The sequence below is a fragment of the Rhineura floridana genome, chromosome 1 (genome assembly GCF_030035675.1).
Source record: "Rhineura floridana isolate rRhiFlo1 chromosome 1, rRhiFlo1.hap2, whole genome shotgun sequence".
Lineage (NCBI taxonomy): Eukaryota > Metazoa > Chordata > Lepidosauria > Squamata > Rhineuridae > Rhineura > Rhineura floridana.
Genome location: NC_084480.1, coordinates 286,802,499 through 286,827,108, shown reverse-complemented (window position 1 = coordinate 286,827,108; position 24,610 = coordinate 286,802,499). Strand labels below are relative to the sequence as shown.

At 39.5% G+C, this 24,610-nt stretch overlaps 1 protein-coding gene across 17 annotated transcripts in view; it reads right to left on the bottom strand.

Annotated features, from left to right (window-relative positions):
* The window catches only part of VPS13B (vacuolar protein sorting 13 homolog B), a 590,935-nt gene that overhangs the window by 305,218 nt on the left and 261,107 nt on the right, over positions 1–24,610 (bottom strand). For all 17 annotated transcript variants that reach the window (XR_009759752.1, XM_061603977.1, XM_061603987.1 and 14 more), the window contains 2 exons: positions 22,486–22,627; positions 12,332–12,462 (listed from right to left, as the gene is read on the bottom strand). Coding sequence is in view for 16 of the 17 variants with exons in the window: in XM_061603977.1 (XP_061459961.1) it covers positions 12,332–12,462; positions 22,486–22,627 (273 nt within the window). In the remaining variant the exon portion in view is untranslated. The remainder of the gene's footprint in view (positions 1–12,331; positions 12,463–22,485; positions 22,628–24,610) is intronic.

Genomic DNA, 24,610 nt, shown 5'->3' with positions numbered 1-24,610 from the left:
GGGAGAGCATAGCCATCATGGCTAGTAGCACTCTCCCCTCCTGTGATTTATTTTGTATATCTGTACCATATTATGAGCATAGCAGACGTAAAAATAATCACAAATTCCATTTACTGAGGCTAAGCATGCAACACCAGTAGAGTTGCTACAAGCTACTGAGACTGAATCTGCCCATATTTTGACAAAAAATGTCAAGAAATATGGAAAACTAAACAATGGCCCACAGACTGGAAGTGTTCAATATATATCCCAATTCCAAAGAAAGGAGATCGCAGAGAATGCAGTAATTATCAAACTATTGCCTTAATATCCCATCCAAGTAAAGTAATGCTCAAGATTCTACAACAAAGGCTCTTACCATATACGGAGTGAGAAATGCCAGACGTCCAAGTTGGATTTAGAAAGGGAAGAGGCACCAGAGATCATATCACAAACATATGAAAAACTATGGAATGCTTTAAAAGAAATGGGGGTGCCACAGCATCTGATTGTTCTGATGCACACCCTATACTCTGGACAAGAGGCTACTGTAAGGACAGAATATGGAGAAACCCACTGGTTCCCAATCAGAAAGGGTGTGAGACAGGGGTGTATTTTATCACCGTATTGTTTAATCTATATGCAGAACATATCATACGGAAAGTGTGATTGGACCAAGATGAAGGAGATGTGAAAATTAGAAGGAGGAATATAAATATTTTAAGATATGCAGACGATACCATACTACTAGCAGAAACCAGTAATTATTTAGACGAATGCTGATGAAAGTTAAAGAGGAAAGCACAAAAGCAGGACTACAGCTGAGCGTCAAGAAGGCTAAAATAATGACAACAGAATTTTTATGCAACTTCAGAATATTTATGTAACTTTAAAGTTAACAATGAGGACATTGAATTTATCAAGGATTATCAATACCTTGGCACAGTCATTAACCAAAATGAAGACAATAGTCAAGACATTAGAAGAAGGCTAGGACTGGGGAGAGCAGCTATGAGAGAACTAGAAAAGGTCCTCAAATGCAAAGATGTATCACTGAACACTAAAGTCAGGATCATTCAGATAGTGGTATTCCCGATCTCTATGTATGGATGTGAAAGTTGGACAGTAAAAAAGTGGGTAAGAGAAAAATCAACTCATTTGAAATGTGGTGTTGGAGGAGACCTTTGCGGATACCATGGACTGCAAAAAAGACAAAGTAAACCAGAACTATCATTAGAAGCTAAAATGATGAAATTGAGGTTATCATACTTTGGACACATCATGAGAAGACATGATTCATTAGAAAAGATAATAATGCTGAGAAAAACAGCAGGGAGTAGAAAAAGAGGAAGACCGAACAAGAGATGGATTGATTCCATAAAGGAAGCCACAGACCTGAATTTACAAGTTCTGAACAGGATGGTTTATAACTGATGCTATTGCAGGTCACTGATTCATAGGGTCGCCATAAGTCGAAATCAATTTGAAGGCACATAATGATAATATGAAAATAATCTCACCCCAATTGGTGTTCATTTATTTGTGCATATGTATAAGTTCATTCTATGACATTATGGAATTCCTGTCCAAAATAAATTTATCCACAGTAAATCTATATTTACTATCTGAACATGAATCAGCTGGCATGTGCAGTCCTGCAAGCACATGAATATATAAGATATTGAGACATACCCACAGAGCTCACATCTATGTCTAGGGACTCCAACTAACTGCACTTACATGTGTGTGCATGTGTGCACACACACATACACACTCTGCAAATACACTCATACAAAAGAATATGCTCTTTGGCATATTAACACAAATTACAGTAAAGAAGGGGAGAGTACTTCTAAAAATTTATTAGTTGTCTGATTAAATGAAAATGTATCAGATCACTTTATTGATACGAATAGTGTTTTAAAATTTATGTAATTTAAATATCTTAAAATTCCTGTACTCTTAAAAGTTACATCAATAGCTTATATTAAAGCTATCAAATAAATCTTTTTACACTTTAAAAATAACTATTAAACTGTATGCCTAAAATTGTGAATTTAATGTGAAATGTGACTGATTTATATAACTGAATATAAATTTGCAGCAGTAAATCTTACATTAATGTAAGGATCTGACAATCCAAGGGAAAGAAAATGAAGTAATCTGCCAGTAAGAAGTCCTCAAGCTGGGGGTCAGATCCTATTCATGGAAACCATCTGGTTGGGACCCTCTGAGCCACACCAAACACAAATGATCTTTTTAAAAAAATATCCTATTCATTAATGCATCACAGCTGCACTGAGTGTTACTTTATTTTTCCATGGCAACATCCTTTCTGTTTCAAGGATCATATTTCAGTTTTGGTAGCAACATGTTCTTTTGCCAATACCGAACATAGTTGTATGTTAAAGACAAGGAATTATTACAAGTTCTTGAAAAAGAATCACCTCCTTTTTGACTACATTTAAGGACTGTGCTTGCTACACCACACTCTCTAATAACGGAGCTATGTAGGGCAGCCAATGCACCTTCAAAATCAGAAAATGTAAGTAAAACATATATTTTGCGTACTTGAGAACATGTCTAAAACTCAAAAGTGTATCCATCTCCACAAGGATAATAACATCTAGTAAGAAACTAAAATTTTCCTGTTGTATAGCTTCAAACTGAACTAAATAAGAATTTAAAGTTATACAACAGGGACGTGTTTATTTCCTACTTGGAAAAACAGCAATATACTATTAAAATGATAGCATACAGTATTAATATGGCATTTAAAAACACATTTCAATTGTATTTTGTCAGCAATCTTTACACCAAAGCTGCATAAAACCAGTATTATAGTCTCCATACTTAATATATATTCTGAGATATAGTATCTTCACTGAAACTGAGAGATAGTAGCTGCATACAGACCATACTTTTAAAGCACTTAGAATCCTGGGAACTGTAGTTTATCCCTCACAGAGCTACAATCCCCAGCACCCTTAACAAACTACAGTTCCCATGATTCTTTGGCGGTAAGCATATGCTTTAAATGTATGGTATGTACATAGCCAGTAGCTTCACTGAAATGCCCAGAGTCATGTCTCAGCTAAGATTTGAACTAGGTCTTTCCAGCTCATATTTATAGGAAACATAAGTACATCTACGTGGTTTAAATGTTAAATTATGTATTTTATAATTGAAAGGTTGTCTAAGACTCTAAATTGTACATATATTAGATTAATCTATGGCAAATATAATATTTAAAATCTGCAAAACCATGGAGGTGTAATTGAGGGAGGTATGTAACATCTATCATGGGTGTGGAGAACCTCAGGTCTGGGGGCCAAATCAGGTCTTCCAGGGCATTTCCAGCCCTCAAGACTCCCCTTACTAGGTTCAATCCCAGGCCACACACTCACCAGCCCTGCTCCACTGCTTCCTTAACTCCTTTTGTCTGAATGGAACGCATCCATGAACTGTGATGCTTGCCTTGCATCTGTGAACTATGATACTCTTACTTGCCTGGATGTCTGAATTGTGTACGGCTTCAATGTAGCCTCTGTACAAAGCTATGAGTCACATAAGTTGGCACACCTATTTTTTGCCTCTGGCTGCACCCATCACTGGTATGTGGCCCCTGGAAGGTTGCTCATGAAGGAATGAGGCTCTCAGGCTGAAAAAGATTCCCCACCCCTGATCTATAATGCACCCGCATCATTGTCTCCAGCAAGTTATAGTGCCAGCTTCTCAACAACTGCCAGCCTCAAACAGTTGCAACATCCCTTTCAAAAATGGTAAACTATGCTAGGGGTGGGTGGGTTGGGGGGTAGGGAACGTCCAGAAGTAAAGCTCTTATGATTGGGTAATAAACTTTAGAACCTAGAAATTAGAAATTACCAGTAGTTGGATAAGGGGCATGAGAGTTAGAGACCCTAAAATGCACCTCTCCTTACATCATCTTCAACAACTTCAAGATGAAGAATTCATCCAAGAAAATCAAAGTATTATTATTATTTATTGTCTTTATTTATACCCTGCCATCCTTTCAAAACTGGAACTCGTGGCGGCTTCCAGATAAAAACACATATAATTAAAACATACAGAGTCTAGATTTAAAAAAAATTAAACTGATTCCAATATTAAAACCATTCATACTTATAGCTAAAAGAGAATTAAAAAACCAGTTTAAAAATGGAGGAATTAGGCATTAGCAATAAAGTTCCCGTCAAGCCCTATCTTTAGCAGCCGTCAAAACCAAAGGCTTGTTGGAATAGAAAGGTCTTTGCTTGACGCCGGAAGGACTGCAAGGAGGGGGTTATTCTTACATTCCTAGGAAGGGAATACCAAAGCCTAGGGGCAGCCACCAAGAAGGCCCTATCAAGTGTCCCCACTAGTCGTACTTGAGAGGGCGTGGGTATTGAGAGAAGGGCCTCTCCTGAAGATCTCAGGGCCCGAGCAGGTTCATACAAGAAGATACGGTCTGATAGCCTGGACCTAAGCTGTATAGGGCTTTATAGGTCACCACCAGCACTTTAAGAACATAAGAACATAAGAACATAAGAAGAGCCTGCTGGATCAGGCCAGTGGCCCATCTAGTCCAGCATCCTGTTCTCACAGTGGCCAACCAGGTGCCTGGGGGAAGCCCGCAAGCAGGACCCGAGTGCAAGAACACTCTCCCCTCCTGAGGTTTCCGGCAACTGGTTTTCAGAAGCATGCTGCCTCTGACTAGGGTGGCACAGCACAGCCATCACGGCTAGTAGCCATTGATAGCCCTGTCCTCCATGAATTTGTCTAATCTTCTTTTAAAGCCGTCCAAGCTGGTGGCCATTACTGCATCTTGTGGGAGCAAATTCCATAGTTTAACTATGCGCTGAGTAAAGAAGTACTTCCTTTTGTCTGTCCTGAATCTTCCAACATTCAGCTTCTTTGAATGTCCACGAGTTCTAGTATTATGAGAGAGGGAGAAGAACTTTTCTCTATCCGCTTTCTCAATGCCATGCATAATTTTATACACTTCTATCATGTCTCCTCTGACCCGCCTTTTCTCTAAACTAAAAAGCCCCAAATGCTGCAACCTTTCCTCGTAAGGGAGTCGCTCCATCCCCTTGATCATTCTGGTTGCCCTCTTCTGAACCTTTTCCAACTCTATAATATCCTTTTTGAGATGAGGCGACCAGAACTGTACATAGTATTCCAAATGCGGCCGAACCACAGATTTATACAACGGCATTATGATATCGGCTGTTTTATTTTCAATACCTTTCCTAATTATTGCTAGCATGGAATTTGCCTTTTTCACAGCTGCCGCACACTGGGTCGACATTTTCATCGTGCTGTCCACTACAACCCCGAGGTCTCTCTCCTGGTCGGTCACCGCCAGTTCAGACCCCATGAGCGTATATGTGAAATTCAGATTTTTTGCTCCAATATGCATAATTTTACACTTGTTTATGTTGAATTGCATTTGCCATTTTTCTGCCCATTCACTCAGTTTGGAGAGATCTTTTTGGAGCTCTTCACAATCCCTTTTTGTTTTAACAACCCTGAACAATTTAGTGTCGTCAGCAAACTTGGCCACTTCACTGCTCACTCCTAATTCTAGGTCATTAATGAACAAGTTGAAAAGTACAGGTCCCAATACCGATCCTTGAGGGACTCCACTTTCTACAGCCCTCCATTGGGAGAACTGTCCGTTTATTCCTACTCTCTGCTTTCTGCTTCTTAACCAATTCCTTATCCACAAGAGGACCTCACCTCTTATTCCATGACTGCTAAGCTTCCTCAGAAGTCTTTGGTGAGGTACCTTGTCAAACGCTTTTTGAAAGTCTAAGTACACTATGTCCACTGCATCACCTCTATCTATATGCTTGTTGACACTCTCAAAGAATTCTAGTAGGTTACTGAGACAGGACTTTCCCTTGCAGAAGCCATGCTGGCTCTGCTTCAGCAAGGCTTGTTCTTCTATGTGCTTAGTTAATCTAGCTTTAATAATACTTTCTACCAGTTTTCCAGGGACAGAAGTTAAGCTAACTGGCCTGTAATTTCCGGGATCCCCTCTGGATCCCTTTTTGAAGATTGGTGTTACATTTGCCACTTTCTTTTTTTTTTTCAATAATTTTTATTCAGATTTTCATAAAACATACAAGACAAAATCATAAAACATTCAAAGACAAAAAACAAAATCAAAAATAGTTAAACAAAAAGAAAAAAAGAAAAAAAAACAAAAATAAAAAATAAAAAATAAAGAGTAAAATATTGACTTCCCATTTGTCAAAGATCAAATCAGTTATAAGTCTATAATATATAACAATCCTGTCTCTTAAGTCATATTATAAAATCACTTTCCTCCAGTAGTTATCTTACTTAATCATCAAATCTCATAAACATTACTTTATTCTTTCCACAAAAAGTCAAAGAGAGGTTTCAATTCTTTAAGAAATATATCTATCAATTTTTTTTTCCAGATAAGCATATCGATTAATCCATCTCATTACTAATTATGATAATCTTATTGTCATAACCATAGTCAAAATAAACATTTCAATTAATCCATCACATCAGAATCTGTTAGGTTCAATAATTTCAGTAGCCATTGTTCTATTATCTCTATTAGTTCCATTTTCCATCTTCCATCTTCAGTAGTCTTGTTAAGTCCAGTAATTTCAATATCCAATCTTCCATTATCAGTATTCCATAATAATCTTGCTGTCAAAGCCATAGTCATATAGTAAGAGTCTGATGGGAATTACCTCTATCCCAAATATTTTCTTGCCATCCATTCTGAATAGGTTGCTGAAATACTGCTGTAAAATCATATCTCTGTTCTTTTTTTCAAAATACACTGGGTCATCTCTTAAAAGTTTTTCCATTGTCACATGGCTGCAGTTAATTCCATAGATTTTCTCTATATTGGGCTCCATCACATCATTCCAGTCCAAAAGATTATCCATGCCATTGATAACTTTATCTCTAGAATCTTCATTCATTTCTTCAGAGATAACATTGAGTTCCAAACAATAGATTTTATTTCTAAAGTCCATAAACTCCAAATCTTGTTCCTGTTCCACGTTGGTTCCAATCTCCGGGATCTCCTCTCTCACAGGGACCCCTATTCCAGTCTCCAGGGTCTCCTCTCTCACAGGGACCCCTGTTCCAATCTCCGGGGTCTCCTCTCTCACAGGGACCCCTTCCAGGGTCACCTCTCTCACAGGGACCCTTATATCTTTAATCTCCTGCTTCATTTTACTCAATTCAATTTTCATTATCTCAATCTCATCCATTATTTTATGAAACATAGTTATTTCCAGATTTTCAGCCACTTTCTTAATTGCCATTTTAAAAGAAAAATATAGGAAAACCACTTCTTATTTCAGCAACAATTGGGTTAATTCTCCAAACTTGGTGACATCACAGTATAAACAGAGCAGACAGCCTTATCTCTCCAATAGTTAAGTAAACAAAATGCAGTTCCCAGGATCGAAACAATTAATGGCAATCGTCAAGAAACAGATTCGTCAAAATAAAATAGACCAAAAAGAGAGTAGTCTCAAAACAGTATAATATTTTTCAAAATAAAAATCTGGAATAGAAATCCCTCTTCTGTGTATATCTTTAGAATGCAAATCCAGGACAGCTTTTTGCAACAAAAACAGAGATAAGCTATTAATTAGTGCGTAGCAGAGAGAAGTTATGGCTCCCCAGTGAGATGTCAAAAACTGATCAATCTGGCAAATCTCTTTTAAACAGCAACAATTTAAGTCAAGTAAAAGAAAAATATAGAAAGAAGGGTGCTTGCCTGTTAGTGCGTTCTCTCTTAGAAGATAAGATGAACGTTCGCTTTAACAGATAGAGCTTGCTGTTGAAAATCCGTCCCATAAATCGTCGGCTGGACCTCGTCCCATAAATTAATGAGATCTGGTCGTCCCAACAAAAATAGGCTTTGAGGTTAATCTCTTCGTTTCTCCCTACCCGGGAGAAGTTTAATCAGTCAAAAAAAAAAGAAAAAACTGACTGATATATCTGAATAAGCTTCTTTTGAGGCAGGAGCCCGTCTCAAAAGCAGGCACAGGCTAAGTCACCCTTCCCGGAAGTCTACATTTGCCACTTTCCAGTCCTCAGACACGGAGGAGGACCCGAGGGACAAGTTACATATTTTAGTTAGCAGATCAGCAATTTCACATTTGAGTTCTTTGAGAACTCTCGGGTGGATGCCATCCAGGCCCGGTGATTTGTCAGTTTTTATATTGTCCATTAAGCCTAGAACTTCCTCTCTTGTTACCACTATTTGTCTCAGTTCCTCAGAATCCCTTCCTGCAAATGTTAGTTCAGGTTCAGGGATCTGCCCTATATCTTCCACTGTGAAGACAGATGCAAAGAATTCATTTAGCTTATCGTTCTTTAGTACACCTTTGACTCCCTTATCATCCAAGGGTCCAATCGCCTCCCTAGATGGTCTCCTGCTTTGAATGTATTTATAGAATTTTTTGTTGTTGGTTTTTATGTTCTTAGCAATGTGCTCCTCAAATTCTTTTTTAGCATCCCTTATTGTGTTCTTGCATTTCTTTTGCCAGAGTTTGTGTTCTTTTTTATTTTCTTCATTTGGACAAGACTTCCATTTTTTGAAGGAAGACTTTTTGCCTCTAAGAGCTTCCTTGACTTTGCTCGTTAACCATGCTGGCATCTTCTTGGCCCTGGCGGTACCTTTTCTGATCTGCGGTATGCACTCCAGTTGAGCTTCTAATATAGTGTTTTTAAACAACTTCCAAGCACTTTCGAGTGATGTGACCCTCTGGACTTTGTTTTTCAGCTTTCTTTTTACCAATCCCCTCATTTTTGTGAAGTTTCCTTTGAATTGTGTTCGGAAACAGACTGGCAACCAGTGGAGCTTTTTTAACAGGGGAGTTGTATGGTTCCTGCAACCTGCCCCAGTTAACATTCTGGCTGCAGCACGTTGAACCAACTGAAGTTTCTGAACAGTCTTCAGAGGCAGCCCCACGTAGAGCGCGTTACAGTAATCTAAGTGGGATGTAACTAAGGCATGTGTCACCGTGGCCAAATCAGACGGCTCAAGGAATGGGCACAGTTGGCGCACTAATCTTAACTGTGCAAAAGCACTCCTAGCCACCACAGAAACCTGGGATTCCAGGTTTAAAGCTGAGTCCAGGAGCACACCCAAACTGCGAACCTGTGTCTTCAGGGGGAGTGTAACCCCATCCAGCACCGGCTGTATCCCTATTCCCTGATTCGCCCTACGACTGACCAGGAGCACCTCTGTCTTGTCTGGATTAAGCTTCAATTTGTTCGCCCTCATCCAGTCCACCACTGAAGCCAGGCACTGGTTTAAAATTCCTTGGAATTAGGTGGAAAAGAGAAATAGAGTTGGGTGTCATCAGCATATTGATGGCACTGAACCCCAAACCCCCGGACAACCTCTCCCAGCAGTTTCATGTAGATGTTAAATAGCATAGGGGACAAAACTGAACCCTGAGGGACCCCGCAGGCCAACGGCCAAGGGGTCGAACAGGAATCCCCCAGCACCACCTTCTGGGTTTGTCCCTCCAGGAAGGAACGGAGCCACTGCAAGACAGTGCCCCCAAGTCCCATCCCTGCAAGGCGACCCAGAAGAATACCATGGTCGATAGTATCGAAAGCCACTGAGAGGTCCAGCAGAACCAACAGGGACACACTCCCCCTGTCCAGTTCTCTGCGTAGGTCATCCACCAAGGCGACCAAAGCCAGCAACCAAGGATTCATCTTATAAAGTACTTAAGGAACATTTTAAGAATCACGTATTTATCTGAAACATATTAGTAAAAATGTGGACTCATTTGGTTGGCACTCAGCATACTATTACTCATGATTAACTCGTTTGGTTGAAATGTCGAGCCCTCATTATTCTCACTGAAACAAAGCATTAACAACCAATTAAAAATAATTGTGCTTATGTTACTTCATAACTTTAGCAACTGTTAGTACCAGGAACACATGAAAAGTGAATATTTCCCTCCCCCATGCTATAGTTGCCAAAAGACACTCTGCAAGGATTACATTCTGCAAGGATTCCTCTTCTCCCAGGCATTTTAGCATGTATTTTTAAATTGTTTTTAAAAAATTTAAATTGTGTTTTTAAATTGTTTTTTGTGTTTTAAAATTTGTATATTTGTTTTTAATAATTGCTGTAAACCGCCCAGAGAGCTTCGGCTATGGGGCGGTATATAAATGTAATAAATAAATAAATACACTGAAGCCTTCAACGACTATAGAAAAAAGCCCTTGTTTAGAAGTGTTTTTTGTTGACAACATAACTGCTTACAACAAGCCCAGTTTACAGAGTGGTCATGATGGACCATCAAAAACAACCAAGGCTAAGCAGACACTAGCCTTGGATGCAAATAAACTTTCCAGGTGTTTTTGTTCTAAACACATTTATTTACAAGTGAAAGAACAACTCTTTCATATTTTCATATGTTGACAACTCAGGACTTCTTCTTCAGTCTATATTAGTCATCCTGTAAAATTAAAATCACTATACCCAAACCCTGTGACCAAAGTACATTCTAGAGACAAGGTCATGGTCCAGAACTTTGTATAACACTCAAATAAGTCCTGCCTGACTACAGTGAGAAGAATAGCTTTCAAGTCTTTTCAGTTTGTAGTTCTATATTTAGTAACTGATGATGGGATTCTGAGGATGCTATACCATTGTTAAAACAGGAAAAAAATACCTTGGGCACTATAACAAGAACCAGAACAGATGCAATACTGGCTCCCTAACCACATTGCAAATATGATTAGCAAACTAGCAAAAATGGGAACATACACACCTTAATGGCAGCATATCCCCAACTGCCCTTAAGCAGTACTGCTATTAATTTTAATTGGGATTAGCAAGGGGTTCCATTAAATCAGTATTCAAAACTATGAACCACCATGGACATCAATGAGGGAGGAGCGCAACTCTATCGAGCGCCCTTCTCTGAGGATTCCAACTGCAATCAAGTAAGCTGTTTGAGGAAAGAACTGTGTGGCAGGAGCAGCCCTTTCCTCCTAGGCACTCCCACATCTGATCTGGGGGTGATGGGTGGAGTTCTCCTGGGGAAGAGTTGCTCTTCAAGACAGCCCAAATCTGCACAGGCAGAACTATATAACTATGCTAAAAGAACAATAACTTTAAGAATTGGTGCCTGAGCTGGTTTCTTCCCTCCTCCCCCTGCCCCCAATCCCTTTTTCCTCATCTTTCATGTCTTTTAGATTTTAAGGCTAAGGGCAGACTCTGTTTTACTACCGGCTTTTGTAAGTCACTCTGAGAGGCTTTTTGACTAAATATAGAAATACTTTAATACACAAATAAAAGTAGGTGGCAGATAACTGGTTTAATAGCAAGCCTTACTCTTAGTCAACATCTGTGCAATTTAGGGGGAAGGGATTATTTGGGCAATCAAGGGAGGAGCTGTGAGGAAGCATGTTTTCCTGAGGCTGGCTACCGGTTTGCTAACAGCAGATAATAAGGAGCTAGCTTTATATCTTGATTGACAACAAGCAGAAAGACACTGTTAGTGATAAATTAAAATGAATGATAAAAGCCACCCACTGCCATGAATTCAAAAAAACCTCTGACAGAAAAAAAATACTGTTATCATTTCTGTTGAAAAGATAAGTATTTATGACTGATGACAAAGTCATCCTATTCAAATAGGATACAGATAAGCAAGGGAATCTGTAGTAGTGGAAAATCAATGTTTTAGGGTTTTTCAAATACAGGTGGAAGAGAAATGTAATAGAGCAAAAGCCTGCAGTATGCTGGAGTGGGAGCTCTTTTTCACTGGTTCCCATAATAACCAGTGAGATTTACTATTATTTTAATCAAAGGATAGGCAGAGCTTGGAAAAGTTACTTTTTTAAACTACAACTCCCATCAGCCCCAGCCAGCATAGCCACTGGATTGGGCTGATGGGAGTTGTAGTTCAAAAAAGTAACTTTTCCAAGCTCTGAGGATAGGATGCAACCTATGGCTAACTGAATATTTGGATAATGGGAGTTCTGACAAGCAGCACTAACCTGCCGCTTGTAGAAGACCTTGAGTTGTCCTGCACAGTATATACACAAACAAGGCACTGTAGAAATCTCAAAGCCAATATACTGTACTGTCATTGCTACATGTGACCACACACAGGACAATCCACAGAAGACTATACTTAACTCTGCTCCCATTTTAACTGAAGGGGCTCCAAGTGCTTACATTTGGTTTCATCACTCCTTATATAAATAAAACATGGGAAGTTATATTATTGAAGTTTCAAAATAATCTAAGATTCTAGAAAGAATTAAGTGTTTTTAAATACTTCATTTTCCCCTTACATCTTACCTGAAGTGTAAGGCGTTTAACTGCATTCCATAGCACTCCAATAAATTCTTTCATTTTTTCCTCAGAACTTTTCTTGCAGCTTTCAGATGAGCTTAACATGGCTTTCACTGGAACTGATAAAGGTCGTGATTCTTAAAAATAAAAGGAGACATAATACATTCAAGAACCTGGTTTATTTCTCTTGATACATAATAGCCTGATTAAACCAAAATTAGTCACCACTAAATCCTACTGAAAGCCATGGGATGAATTAATGACAAGTAATATATACCACTGGTTTCAAAAGCTTTAGCTGAATTGAACTAAATGAGTGAGCATTATGGAAAGCTCAGATTTTTATGATATTCCAAAACGGTTTCTCTCACATTTCCATATAGCTAGTGGCTTTATTCAAATAATTTATTACAAACACATTTAATAAATAAAAAGTAGATTTTAGCTTTCAAATTTGCCAAGGGACCTGCATTATCAGTAATACATAATTCAATAGTTTGGCCACCAAATAATAATAAAATTTTTAAAATATAGTTTGGCCACCAAATCTAGGAAGTCTCTCATTTATTTTGTATCATTTCTAATATATAGAATAAGTGTTATGGTCCTGAAAAAGTAATTTTATTTGTAAATGTTTCATTTAATTTATAGCATCATAACTAGCATAATTTTTTCTGGACCATAAGAAGCAGGATGTTTATGGCTCCTCTACAGCTACAACCTTTTATCTGTCAAGAATCTTTTTTTCCCTCCAAAGAACTGTGACACCACAGTTAACTCTCTAATCTGGTATCTCATGAAGAAAGATATCAGGCTCTTCTTGAAGCAGCCCTCCTTTGTGTCAAAGAGAAATACAAGAGGCATGTGGGACTGGCAAGAATCTGTATAACTTACACAACAATTGTCTGCTATATATCACAGCTGGATGGGCAGGAAATCCATGTGTGCATCTGAGCTCCATATTCATCACAAGCAACCCAATCAGGGCAGCAATGTTTATAATCGAATGTGTGCAAACTGTGTTTAAGAGGAAATAAATTTCTTATAAGATTTAAGAACATAAGAAGAGCCTGCTGGATCAGTCCAATGGCCCATCTAGTCCAGCAGCCTGTTCTCACGTTGATCAACCAAATGCCTATTGAAAACGCAAGAGCCCTCTCCCTTCTTGCAATTTCCGGAAACTGACATTCAGAGACACATTGCCTCCATTTAACCCTGGTCCACTGCCATCAATAGGAATTTTATTATTGATTTCAACAGGATTTGTACTGTATGGGTATGATCCTCAGTACTCTTGGCTTTAGGAGTAAATCCTATTCATTTCCTAAACTGGCAATTAAATATTTCCCATATCAAATTATTATTTTTTATTTTTTTATTATTTGATTTATATCCCGCCCTTCCTCCCAGCAGGAGCCCAGGGTGGCAAACAGAAGCGCTAAAAACACATCAAAACATCATAAAAACAGACCTTAAAATACACCAAAACAAAACAACTTTAAAAACATTTTTTTAAAAAACAGCTTTTAAAACAGCTTTAAAAAAGGGTTAAAATATATATATTGTTTAAAATATATATTAAAAAGCAATTCCAACACAGATGCAGACTGGGATAGGTCTCAACTTAAAAGACTTATTGAAAGAGGAAAGTCTTCAAAAGGTGCCGAAAAGATAACAGAGATGACACCTGCCTAATATTTAAGGTGAGGGAATTTCACAGGGTAGGTGCCGCCACACTAAAGGTCTGTTTCCTATGTTATACGAAATGAACCTCCTGATAAGATGGTATCTGCAGGGGGCCCTCACCTGCAGAGCGCATTGATTGACTGGGTATATAAGGGATAAGACGGTCTTTCAGGTATCCTGGTCCCAAGCTGTATAGGGCTTTGTACACCAAAACTAGAACCTGGAACTTGGCCCGGTAGCAAATGGCAGCCAGTGCAATTCTTTCAGCAGTGGGGTGATGTGTTGGCGATATCCTGCCCCAGTGAGCAGTCTCGCCGCTGCATTTTGTACCAGCTGCAGCTTCCGGACCAACCTCAAGGGCAGGCCCACATAGAGTGCATTACAGTAATCCAGCCTGGAGGTTACCAGTGTGTGGACAACAGTGGTCAGGCTATCCCAGTCCAGAAACAGTTGAAGCTGGAAAAAGGCACTCCTAGCAACGGAGGTCACCTGGGCCTCTAACGACAAAGATGGATCCAGGAGCACCCCCAGACTACAGACCTGCTCTTTCAGAGGGAGTACGACCCCATCCAAAGCAGGCAACTGACCAATTTTCCAAACTCAGGAACCACCAACCCACAGTGTCTCCGTCTTGCTAGGATTCAGACTCAGTTTATTGGTCCTCATCCAGCCCACCGCCGAGTCCAGGCACCGGTCCAGGACTTGCACGGCCTCTCCTGATTCAGATGTTAAGGAGAAATAGAGCTGGGTATCATCAGCATACTGCTGACACCTCACCCCAAAGCTCCTGATGACTGCTCCCAAGGGCTTCATATAGATGTTAAACAGCATGGGGGACAAAATGGTACCCTGAGGCACCCCACAGCGCAACTGCCAGGGGGCCGAAAGACAGTCACCCAATGCTATTCTCTGAGAGCGACTTTGGAGATAGGATTGGAACCACTGTAAAACAGTGCCTCCAATACCCAGCTCACCAAGTTGGCCCAGAAGGATACCATGGTCAATGGTATCAAAAGCCGCTGACAGATGAAGTAAGAACAACAGGATTGCACTCCCCCTGTCCTTCTCCCAATAAAGGTCATTGACCAAGGCGACCAGGGCGACCAAGGCCGATTCAGTCCCATAACCAGGCTTGAACCCAGACTGGGATGGGTCAAGATAATCTGTTTCATCCAACAGTACTTCCAATTGCTGTGCCACAACCCTCTCAATCACCTTCCCTAAAAAGGAGGTATTTGCAACCGGTCAGTAGTTGTCACAAACCAATGGGTCCAGGGTGGGCTTTTTCAGGAGTGGTTGGATCACCACCTCTTTCAAGGTGACTGGAACCAATCCCTCCTGCAATGATGCATTGACCACAACCTGGATCCACTCGGTCAGACCCCCTCGGCAAGCTTTAATAAGCCAAGAAGGGCAAGGGTCGAGAGGACACGTTGCTGGCCGCATCATCACAAGCACCTTGTCTAAGTCATCAGGCCGCATCAACTGAAACCGTTCCCAAGAAGTTGCAGCAGACGTTGCACTGGACACCTCATTGGGGACTACAGTAGATGTGGATGGGGCATCAAGACTGCTATGGAGGCAAGCAACTTTACCCTCAAAGTGCCTTGCAAACAATTCACAGTGGGCCTCTGAAGGGTCTAAAACTCCATTTCCTGGAGCTGATGTCAACAGACCCCTGACAATACGGAAAAGCTCCACTGGACGGCTACTTGAAGATGCGATGGAGGCAGAGAAGTGGGCCTTCTTCCCCACCATCGCAGTCACACAGTAGGCACAGTTATGATGTTTTACTCATGCCCGATCAGCCTCACAGCATTTTTCAGTAATTGACTGTTTCTGTGGCAATGTTGACAAATTTCCGATTTCCCCCTTTATTTCACTGAGGAACATTTGCATTTATACATTCCAAAATGTGTGTTTATCATATATTCTGCTCAAAATAGGTTTTTATTATTTTTATTATTTTTATTTTTTAGAAAGACACACGGAGTAGATAGCACAAATCTCCAAAAATCTCAATGTAACTCAAATGACAATGGCAGAACAATTGCACATTGTACATTTAAGACAACTGTAAATGGTTTCTCAGAGTTTTGGGTAGTAAGCAGTTAGCATTCATCTCTGTCCAAGTAAAGGAAACTATGTCAAAAACCGTGTGTCACTGATGTTACACCCCAGTGAAGTTATAGTACAATAAAAACCTGTCGCCAATTTGCTGGTGTTGCCAGGGAACATATTACCACCTTTGGTGGGAATATTCTTGTGTTGCAAGTTTGTGGGGAAAAGTATTATTGGAAATTAATGCTATTACTGAATAAGCCACTTTTTCTATTCTCAGTTTGGCTTTGCTAAATATTTGGGATGAACCAAACAAAAATCTTAAAGGTAAGGAGCTGATTGTTTTCTAGTTGATGGCAGTGAGACTCATAATCACACATTCCTGGAAACCCTTTGAAGGAGAGACATGGTATGATAAACTCTGGTTTCTCACAGTGTATGAAAAGAGAACACTGAAGGCCCAACTACCCAAGGGACAAACTAAACAAGACACTTTCTATGATTGAATGGATAGATTTTATTATGTATGTGAACTGCTGGCAGAACTGCTGACAAAATATCTGAGTTTGTGGAACACTTGGAGATCTCTCTTTTTTTTTTTGCTTCTTGAATTGAGCATCTTATGGTTTTTATAGTTTGTAGAGTTTTAAAAGTTGCCTTTGCTAACCTAAGATTTACAATAATTTTTTTGGTCTACTCTTGGAACTCATGAATGTAAGTATTACTTTGCATAATTTTAGTATAAGAGCAATACTTCTGCTTTTAATCACTCATGATGCCTTTGACCAACTCCCAAAGATGAAGATGCTGACACACACAAAAGAAAGCAGTACAATGTGCTCTTCGTCAATAAGAATAAAAACTTTTTGTGGTCACTAGCATGCAGGATGAAAACAGAATCTTTACAAAACAGCATGGCTGTGCTTATTTTGATGGATTATTGCCAGCATGTGAAAAGTACACCGGAAAAAGTTCTTCCCCCACTCCAAATCTTGGGGGAAATATCAGATTTAAATAAAAATATTGTACTCTTTCATGTCTAGTTAGCATTATTCACCCACCAAAAGCATCCTTGTTCAAGCATCCACTGCACAGCAGGCACACACAAATAACAGCCCTTCAGCTAACTAAACAGAAATGTGTGATCTACTAATTTAAGTGCTTCTGAATGATTTGTCATCTTCCAGCCATTTTCTCAGCCTGCCAAAGTCTTACAATTCAATATATAATCGTAGAAAGAAAATTTGCATTTGAATCATGTCTACTCGTTGGGATAAAAAAAGAAGAAATAAATGAAAAGTCTCAGTCGCTCAATATTGAATCCACTGAACTTTTTGGGTACTTTATAGCCAATTTTAATGCTCTGTTTGTAAAATCTTAACCTCTTAGTTTTCTCTCCATTTACTTCTGCAGCATCCTTCTGGCATTCAAAGAGGTGATGCAGATGTAATGGTCAGGAACCTTTTAATAGTCAGAGGGCCACAGGATTGCATGTACCATTCACCTCTGCAATTAAGCATTACATCAACACCAATGTTAAACCATGGATCCATTCCAGTCGGGCTTCAGGACTGGACATGGAACTGAAACAGCCTTGGTCGCTCTGGTGGATGATTTGAGGAGGGCGTTGGACAGAGGTGAACACACATTCCTCGTCCTCCTGGACCTCTCAGCGGCTTTTGATACCGTTGACCACGGTATCCTCCTGGATCGCCTGAGGGGAATGGGAATAGGAGGCACTGTTTTACAGTGGTTCCATTCCTATCTCTCTGATAGGCACCAGCGGGTGGCATTGGGAGATGAGGCTTCAGACCCTTGGCCTCTCAATTGTGGTGTGCCACAGGGTTCTATCCTCTCTCCCATGCTATTCAACATCTATATAAAGCCGCTGGGGGGCATCATCAGGAGATTTGGGCTGCAGTGCCACCAATATGCGGATGACACTCAGCTCTATCTCTCATTTAAGTCCTCACCAGAGATGGCTGTGGTTACCATTTCCAAGTGCCTGGAGGCCGTAAGTGAATGGATGGGAGGAAACAGGCTGAAGCTGAACCCCGACAAGACCGAGGTACTGCTTGTGGGAGATAGGAGGAAGTTGGGTGATTTTGACCTGGTGTTGAATGGGGTAAGATTGCCCCTGAAGGACCAGGTTCGCAGCCTCAGTGTTGTTCTTGATTCCCAGCTGTCCATGGAGGCTCAGGTCGTGGCGGTGAGCCGGGCAGCTTGGTATCAATTACATTTGATACAAAGGCTGCGACCCTACCTCCCTGTCCATCTGCTCCCACGGGTGGTACATGGCCTGGTCTCCTCTCGCTTAGACTATTGTAATGCGCTCTACGTGGGGCTACCCTTGAAGACGGTCCGGAAATTACAGCTGGTACAGAACGCGGCAGCACGTCTGATCAAGAACAGCCGCCGCCGAGACCATATCACTCCAGTACTTAAAGATCTGCACTGGCTACCAGTTGTTTACCGGGCCCAATTCAAGGTGTTGGTTTTAACCTTTAAAGCCCTACACGGTTTTGGTCCAGTTTATCTAAAGGAACGCCTTCAGCATCACCAGATAGGCCGCCAAACGAGATCAGCCTCCCAAGACCTTCTCTCGGTCCCACCAGTCAAAACAGCTAAGCTGGTGCGGACCAGAGAGAGGGCATTTTCAATTGTGGCCCCTGCCCTCTGGAACTCTCTGGCTTATGATCTCCGCCATGCCCCCTCCCTGACAGGCTTCCGCCGAGAACTGAAAACATCGTTTTATAGGCAGGCATTCGAGACCTCTGTCTAATTTAGTTTAAATTTTTGTATGATGGGAGTAGGTTTGGATTGAGTATACTTATTGTTGTTTTGTATTATATGTTATATTTTACTCTATGTTATATTTTAGTCTATGTACGCCGCCTAGAGTGGCCGTTAATTCGGCCAGATAGGCGGCCTAGAAATAAAATTTTATTATTATTATTATATTAAACCACCGTTAACGCATACTAGGCTTCTTGCTTAATGAGGATTTGAAATCCTCTTAAGATCTTGACAAGGCCAGCAAGGAAAGAAGGGATGGTGGTGGGCTTTACTCACAGAGGTGAAAGGGGAGAGAATATGCAATCTATAGGGTGCTTTCAGTCTCTTACACATGATTCATATAGGAGCATTATGAAAGAGCTTAAGACATATTAACATGCAATTTTGTAATGAATACCTTTTATTGTGGTGAAAAAGCACATTAAATATTGCATTATATTGCATGGATAAAACTTTGAATCATGCTGTATATTAACTTCCTCTGACTCCTTCAGCTGAGGCTAGACTCATTCATACACTATAGTCTTATTATTTCTAGGACTCTTTAAAAAACAGTAGGTATTGTAGAAAGACTAAAAGAGTTCACAATCTAATTAGCCTTCCAAACTGTCCAAGTTAAAAGTATTACCTTCCCTCCTGATAGTGCCAGCACTTTGTTGACAGTACATAAATTGTGGTGGTTAATGCTTTCTGAATTTCCTCATATACCTCCAAGAGTCCTCATGCACACTAAAGGATTCAGTTAGGAAGGAGTATATTTTGAACAGACAAAAAAAAAATGGGGGGGGTAAAAAGGGTTCCTCCATCTAGTCAATCTTCTAATCCAGGGATAGCCAATATGATGCCTCCAGATATTATTGGATTACAACTCCCATCAACCTAAGCCAGAATGACCAATGTTCAGGGATGATGGGAGTCCAACAACTTCTGGAGAATACCTCGTTGGCTAACACCGTAAATTAATCTGAAACGGCACACAGCTACTTTACCTGATGAGAATGAGCCCTCAGATAAAAGAACCATTGAACTATACATACTATACAGAGACATCTTCAATATCTTTGCTGTATGCAGGAATTTTTCATTGTTAAATCATTCTGAGATTTTTCAATGGAAGCAGTGAAAAAAATTATATATATATCCTGGCAAATTCTTGCAATGCGTTGAGAATTGTTTGCATATAAGGTTACTAGTATCTCTTGCAATGAAGGAAAGTACTTTCCCTTTTTCTAATCCATATTCCTTTTTCTTTTAAAAAATCATATTGTTGTAAGGTGGTCAAAAACAGTACAGACAACGAAGGACTAGGGGTTAGATAAAGGGATAGTTTGTTAAGGGTTATGGGAGAAATTAAAAAAAACACCTGTTCTTATACCTTTTGGTGCACTTGTTCACCTGTTATTGTATATTGAACAATCAATAAAAATAGTTTATTGGGACAAAAAACATTAGCTGAACTACTAACAATCTTCTACAACAGAGGTTCCCAAACAGTGATCCATGGACCACCAATGGACCGTGAGCTTTATTGAGTTGGTGCAGCATGTCTACATTCATATTGATTTGTAATTGTATTTGTATTCTTCTATTTCTTATGTTGTATTTTACTGTATTACAATTTGAATTCTATAAAAGAAGCAATAAAAATACAATTAAAAATCTTACTGCATCTAGCACAGCACATTTTCAATTGCTACAACAGGCAGAAAAGTCATTAAATCATCCGCCAGGACCTTCAGCAATTTTCATGGGGGAAAAAGTTTGGGAATCACTGGTCTCAACATTTCAAGAAGTGGTATGCTTCTGGATGAATATTCTTTACTGAATTCTCAGTAACGGAAACACAGGACTGTGGAATATTTTCAAAGTGGTAAATCTTGACCCCAAGATGACATAAACCTTTTGTTTATCTGCAAACAGCAGAGGAACAAGAAAATGTCAGCTGAGGAAATTTCTGAGAATTCAGAAGAGACAAGGCAATTTATTTTGAGATCAAGGGCAAGAGCTGTCTCTCTCAGCATGTTTGTAAAACACTGGGCATTTTTTATTTTACAAGTAAATAATCTTTCCCACCTCTTATTCCTAACAAGGTTTCAGTTGCCATTACTTCCCAAACTGCTAGTCAAAGAACATGATTTTAGGCTATATCATATATAAATTTGCCATCACAGACAATAAGTGTATTGTTCAATTTGTAGCAGTTCTCAAGATAGAATCCCCTAAGGATCACGTTGTCACTGAAAGTCATAAAGGACTTTTAATACATTTTGTTAATCACTCAAAAGTTTTAATAAATATACAATTTTTGTGAAATTAACACTGTAGCACTATACACACTCACTTGAGAATAGGTCCCCACTGAACTCACTAAGACTTTCAACATAACAGCATAAGAATGGGCTCCAAATATCTTTGCTACCTTAATTTTGATGGGTAGTAGCAGACTTTTAAATTAACAATGGCAAACTGTCCAAAAAGTTACAATAAAATTTAACAGCTGTCAAACTAGGCCATCTCCTAAAAGAATAGCGTCTATCATATGCTGTATCCTGTATTTGTTCCATGGAATTATTTTACAATAGAACTAAAGATCCAATTAACAGAAAAGGAAACAGATTTAAGTTAAGCTGGTAAAAGAATGTTTTTATAAAGGAAAGATTTTAAAAATATTTCAGTCCCACCAAGCAAAATCTCCTTCTTCATTAATTAACATTAATTACATTAAATAATTAAAAACTGATTCCATTAATCTCTAGGGTTGACTGAAGATACAGCTTTGCCTCAAAAGATGGGACAGCAAATTAAAGACACCTGTTATGGCCTTTTCACAGTTGAATCAAAAGAGATGAATGGCCAAAGCCTCAGCTGTGCTAAACTATGGCAGCAGTGCATACAATCCAGGGCTATCACTTAATCTCATGCAACATCAACACTTTGGCCCTCAGAGATCCTTCTTGGGAAAGGATTTTGCTGAGTAATAGTCATGAAGCTCACAGAGCATGTCATTAGGGAAGGATTTGGACTTAGGTTTTCTGAAACCAAACACGGCATACTGCCACAATAACACATTGTGTCTTGCTTATACCACAGCACTGGAGGGCAAGGAAAACTAAAATACACTATGTTCATTAGATCATTCCCTGAATAATTACCCTTTTGAATGGTTCAACAAACTTGAGCTGACCTACCAATGCATCAAAACAGTGGTTCTTAACCTTTTTTGGGTCACAGGTCCCTTTGAGAATCTGGTGAAAGCTATGGACCCCCATAAATAAATAAATACAATTTATTTTATTGCATTAGAAAATGATTTTTTTTTTTGCACCCAGTTCAGATTCCCTGAAGCCCACCCATCGACCCCCTAGGTCAATAAACCCTGTATTAAAACAAAGGAGTATAAAAATAATTTGGTCACCAAACTGGTATTAGAAAATGTGACCTAACCACCTAGAACTCAAAATCTAACCCATTTAAATTTTATAAACTTCAAATGAAGCTTCTTATATTAATAGTAGAAATGTGTTGCAATATATTTTTGCACCTGAACCTGCTGGAGTGTACATATGTGTCAAGCAAAAAAAAAGTTGCTGGGGAATAAAACTGGAAATAGAACATACCTGTTACAGTTTTTGTTTTGACAGGGCTGCTGGCATACTCAGAGGCCTGGTTTGATTGCTGCTTAGCCAAAGGCGTGCTTCCAACTGATACCTCATCCTCTTTTTTCCTAGTCACTGGTGTCCCCAGAGAAACAGATCCAGACTGTTAGAAAAATAAGGAACAAAGTACAGTGACTAATTCAGAAGCTATGGGTAGCACATAGGAAAGGATACTTCATATCATAGGAAGGGCATTATAAGCAGTTACGTCAATACTGTAAGTTTCTAAGAAAAAGCTTTGACTTAATAACTAGAGCACATAGCATGCCAAAACAAATGATGAAAATGGAATGATGAAAAGCTTTAATAGCCAGATTTTTGCATGCAACTCTGTTTTATTTGCTCTTCTTAACAATTACAGAAAATTGAAACATCATTTTTTAAAAAGCAAGATAGTTTTAAAAAGGCAAATTACGCCTGTTGAAGAAAAACTAAATTCTGGAGCTCTGAGTTTGCACAGCAGATAGGGCACTGCACACAAAACCTTTCATAAAACTAGCAATTATGTCAATTAGCTTTTGGGCAGAACAGGGGGGAAATGGGAAACAAATTCCAGCTCTCTCATGCTTCCCCTAGCCACCACCAATAGCAGATTGACACTATAACCATTTTCCAACAGGACTCCATACCCCTAGAAACAGCTTCTTCAACACATATTTGCATGTGCAATATCTTATCCAGCCAGGGATACATGCACTAAAACCATTAAATCATGCTAAGGCAAAGTGTGACTTGTATAAATGTGCAATCCTATGGACTCTCAAGACTGCTATTTTGGTCTTCCTTGGTTGTTTTGCTACTGTACCACCATGGTTTGGCTTAGCATGTCATCTGAACTCATGGTTTAGCTCTCTCCAGAACAACCACAAGCTGTAACCAAGGTTTGTCCTATGGTTTACAGCTTATGATTTGTTCAAGGAGAGCTAAACTATGAGCCTAAGTACAAACCATTAGCCAGAGTTTGGACAACATGCTATGACAAACTATGGCTTAATTTAGTGCAGTGCGGCAGCAAAACAACTGGGGAGGAAGGAAGCAGCCTCCTTTTCCAGGGCCCATGTGTTTGTGCTAAGCCTTAGCTCCCCTCTGCAATATGGGAACAATAATACTGCAGAGTGATTATTTGCTTTGGGGCAATTACCTAGGCTGGCATCAAAAAGAACCATAGGTCCACCAAAACTGTTGAGGAATTTGCAAATCTGCAAGATGGTATATTAAGAAGGGCTACATATTTTTTGAAAAATTAAGGCTGCATTAGTTACAGGCTTCCAGTCCCACTAAATTTTGCTACCACACCCCAATGGCATGACTGTGGCCAACTCCCGGTACTAGACTAGAGGATTAGGTGATCTGTTGTGCTAATACCTGAAGTTCTGATGTCAGTGCACTGCAGAATATTAGATAAGGTTCCTAATTTGTACATGTCATTTTAATTCTGAAGTATACATGTGCTTTGAACATTATTTATAGTTCTGGGAAAAATGCAAAACTGTCCTCTTAAAAAGTATGAAACAAGGCAAGAATTATTTTCTTTCCCCAGCTACTGAATGTACTATTGCCAAGATGCTATTATGCCAAATTTAAAAGACTGAAAACCTGACAAAACATAAGTCTGAGACAGTACAACTAGTTTGATGCAAAATATGTTTTGAAAATATAGCCGACTTTGGTATTACAGTAGAGAGGGATAAGTATTGTATACTATACTATATGAAATGAGGTGGAAATAAAGATGATCACAGCCAGAGAAAGATGGAAAAAATTATGGCCATATACTGAGTGCTGATCTGGACAATGAAACAGCTGTTTCATCTCTGCTCACTGAACTCAGGCTTGAAGCTGATGCTGATGACACCCAATACAATTTTGCCAGCTTTTCGGCACTGCTGGCTGTAACTATAAAGTAAATGAAAGATCAATCTTAAACTGGGTGGAAAATGATCAAGACGTTGGGTTTTAGCCACAAACCAGCAAGGAAACTGCAGCTGGAGAAAATAGCAAATGACAACTTCACCACATCTGGATAATATGAGAAAGATTCTGACGCAAGTGATGCAACATTGACTTGTTATCTCCACCTCCACCT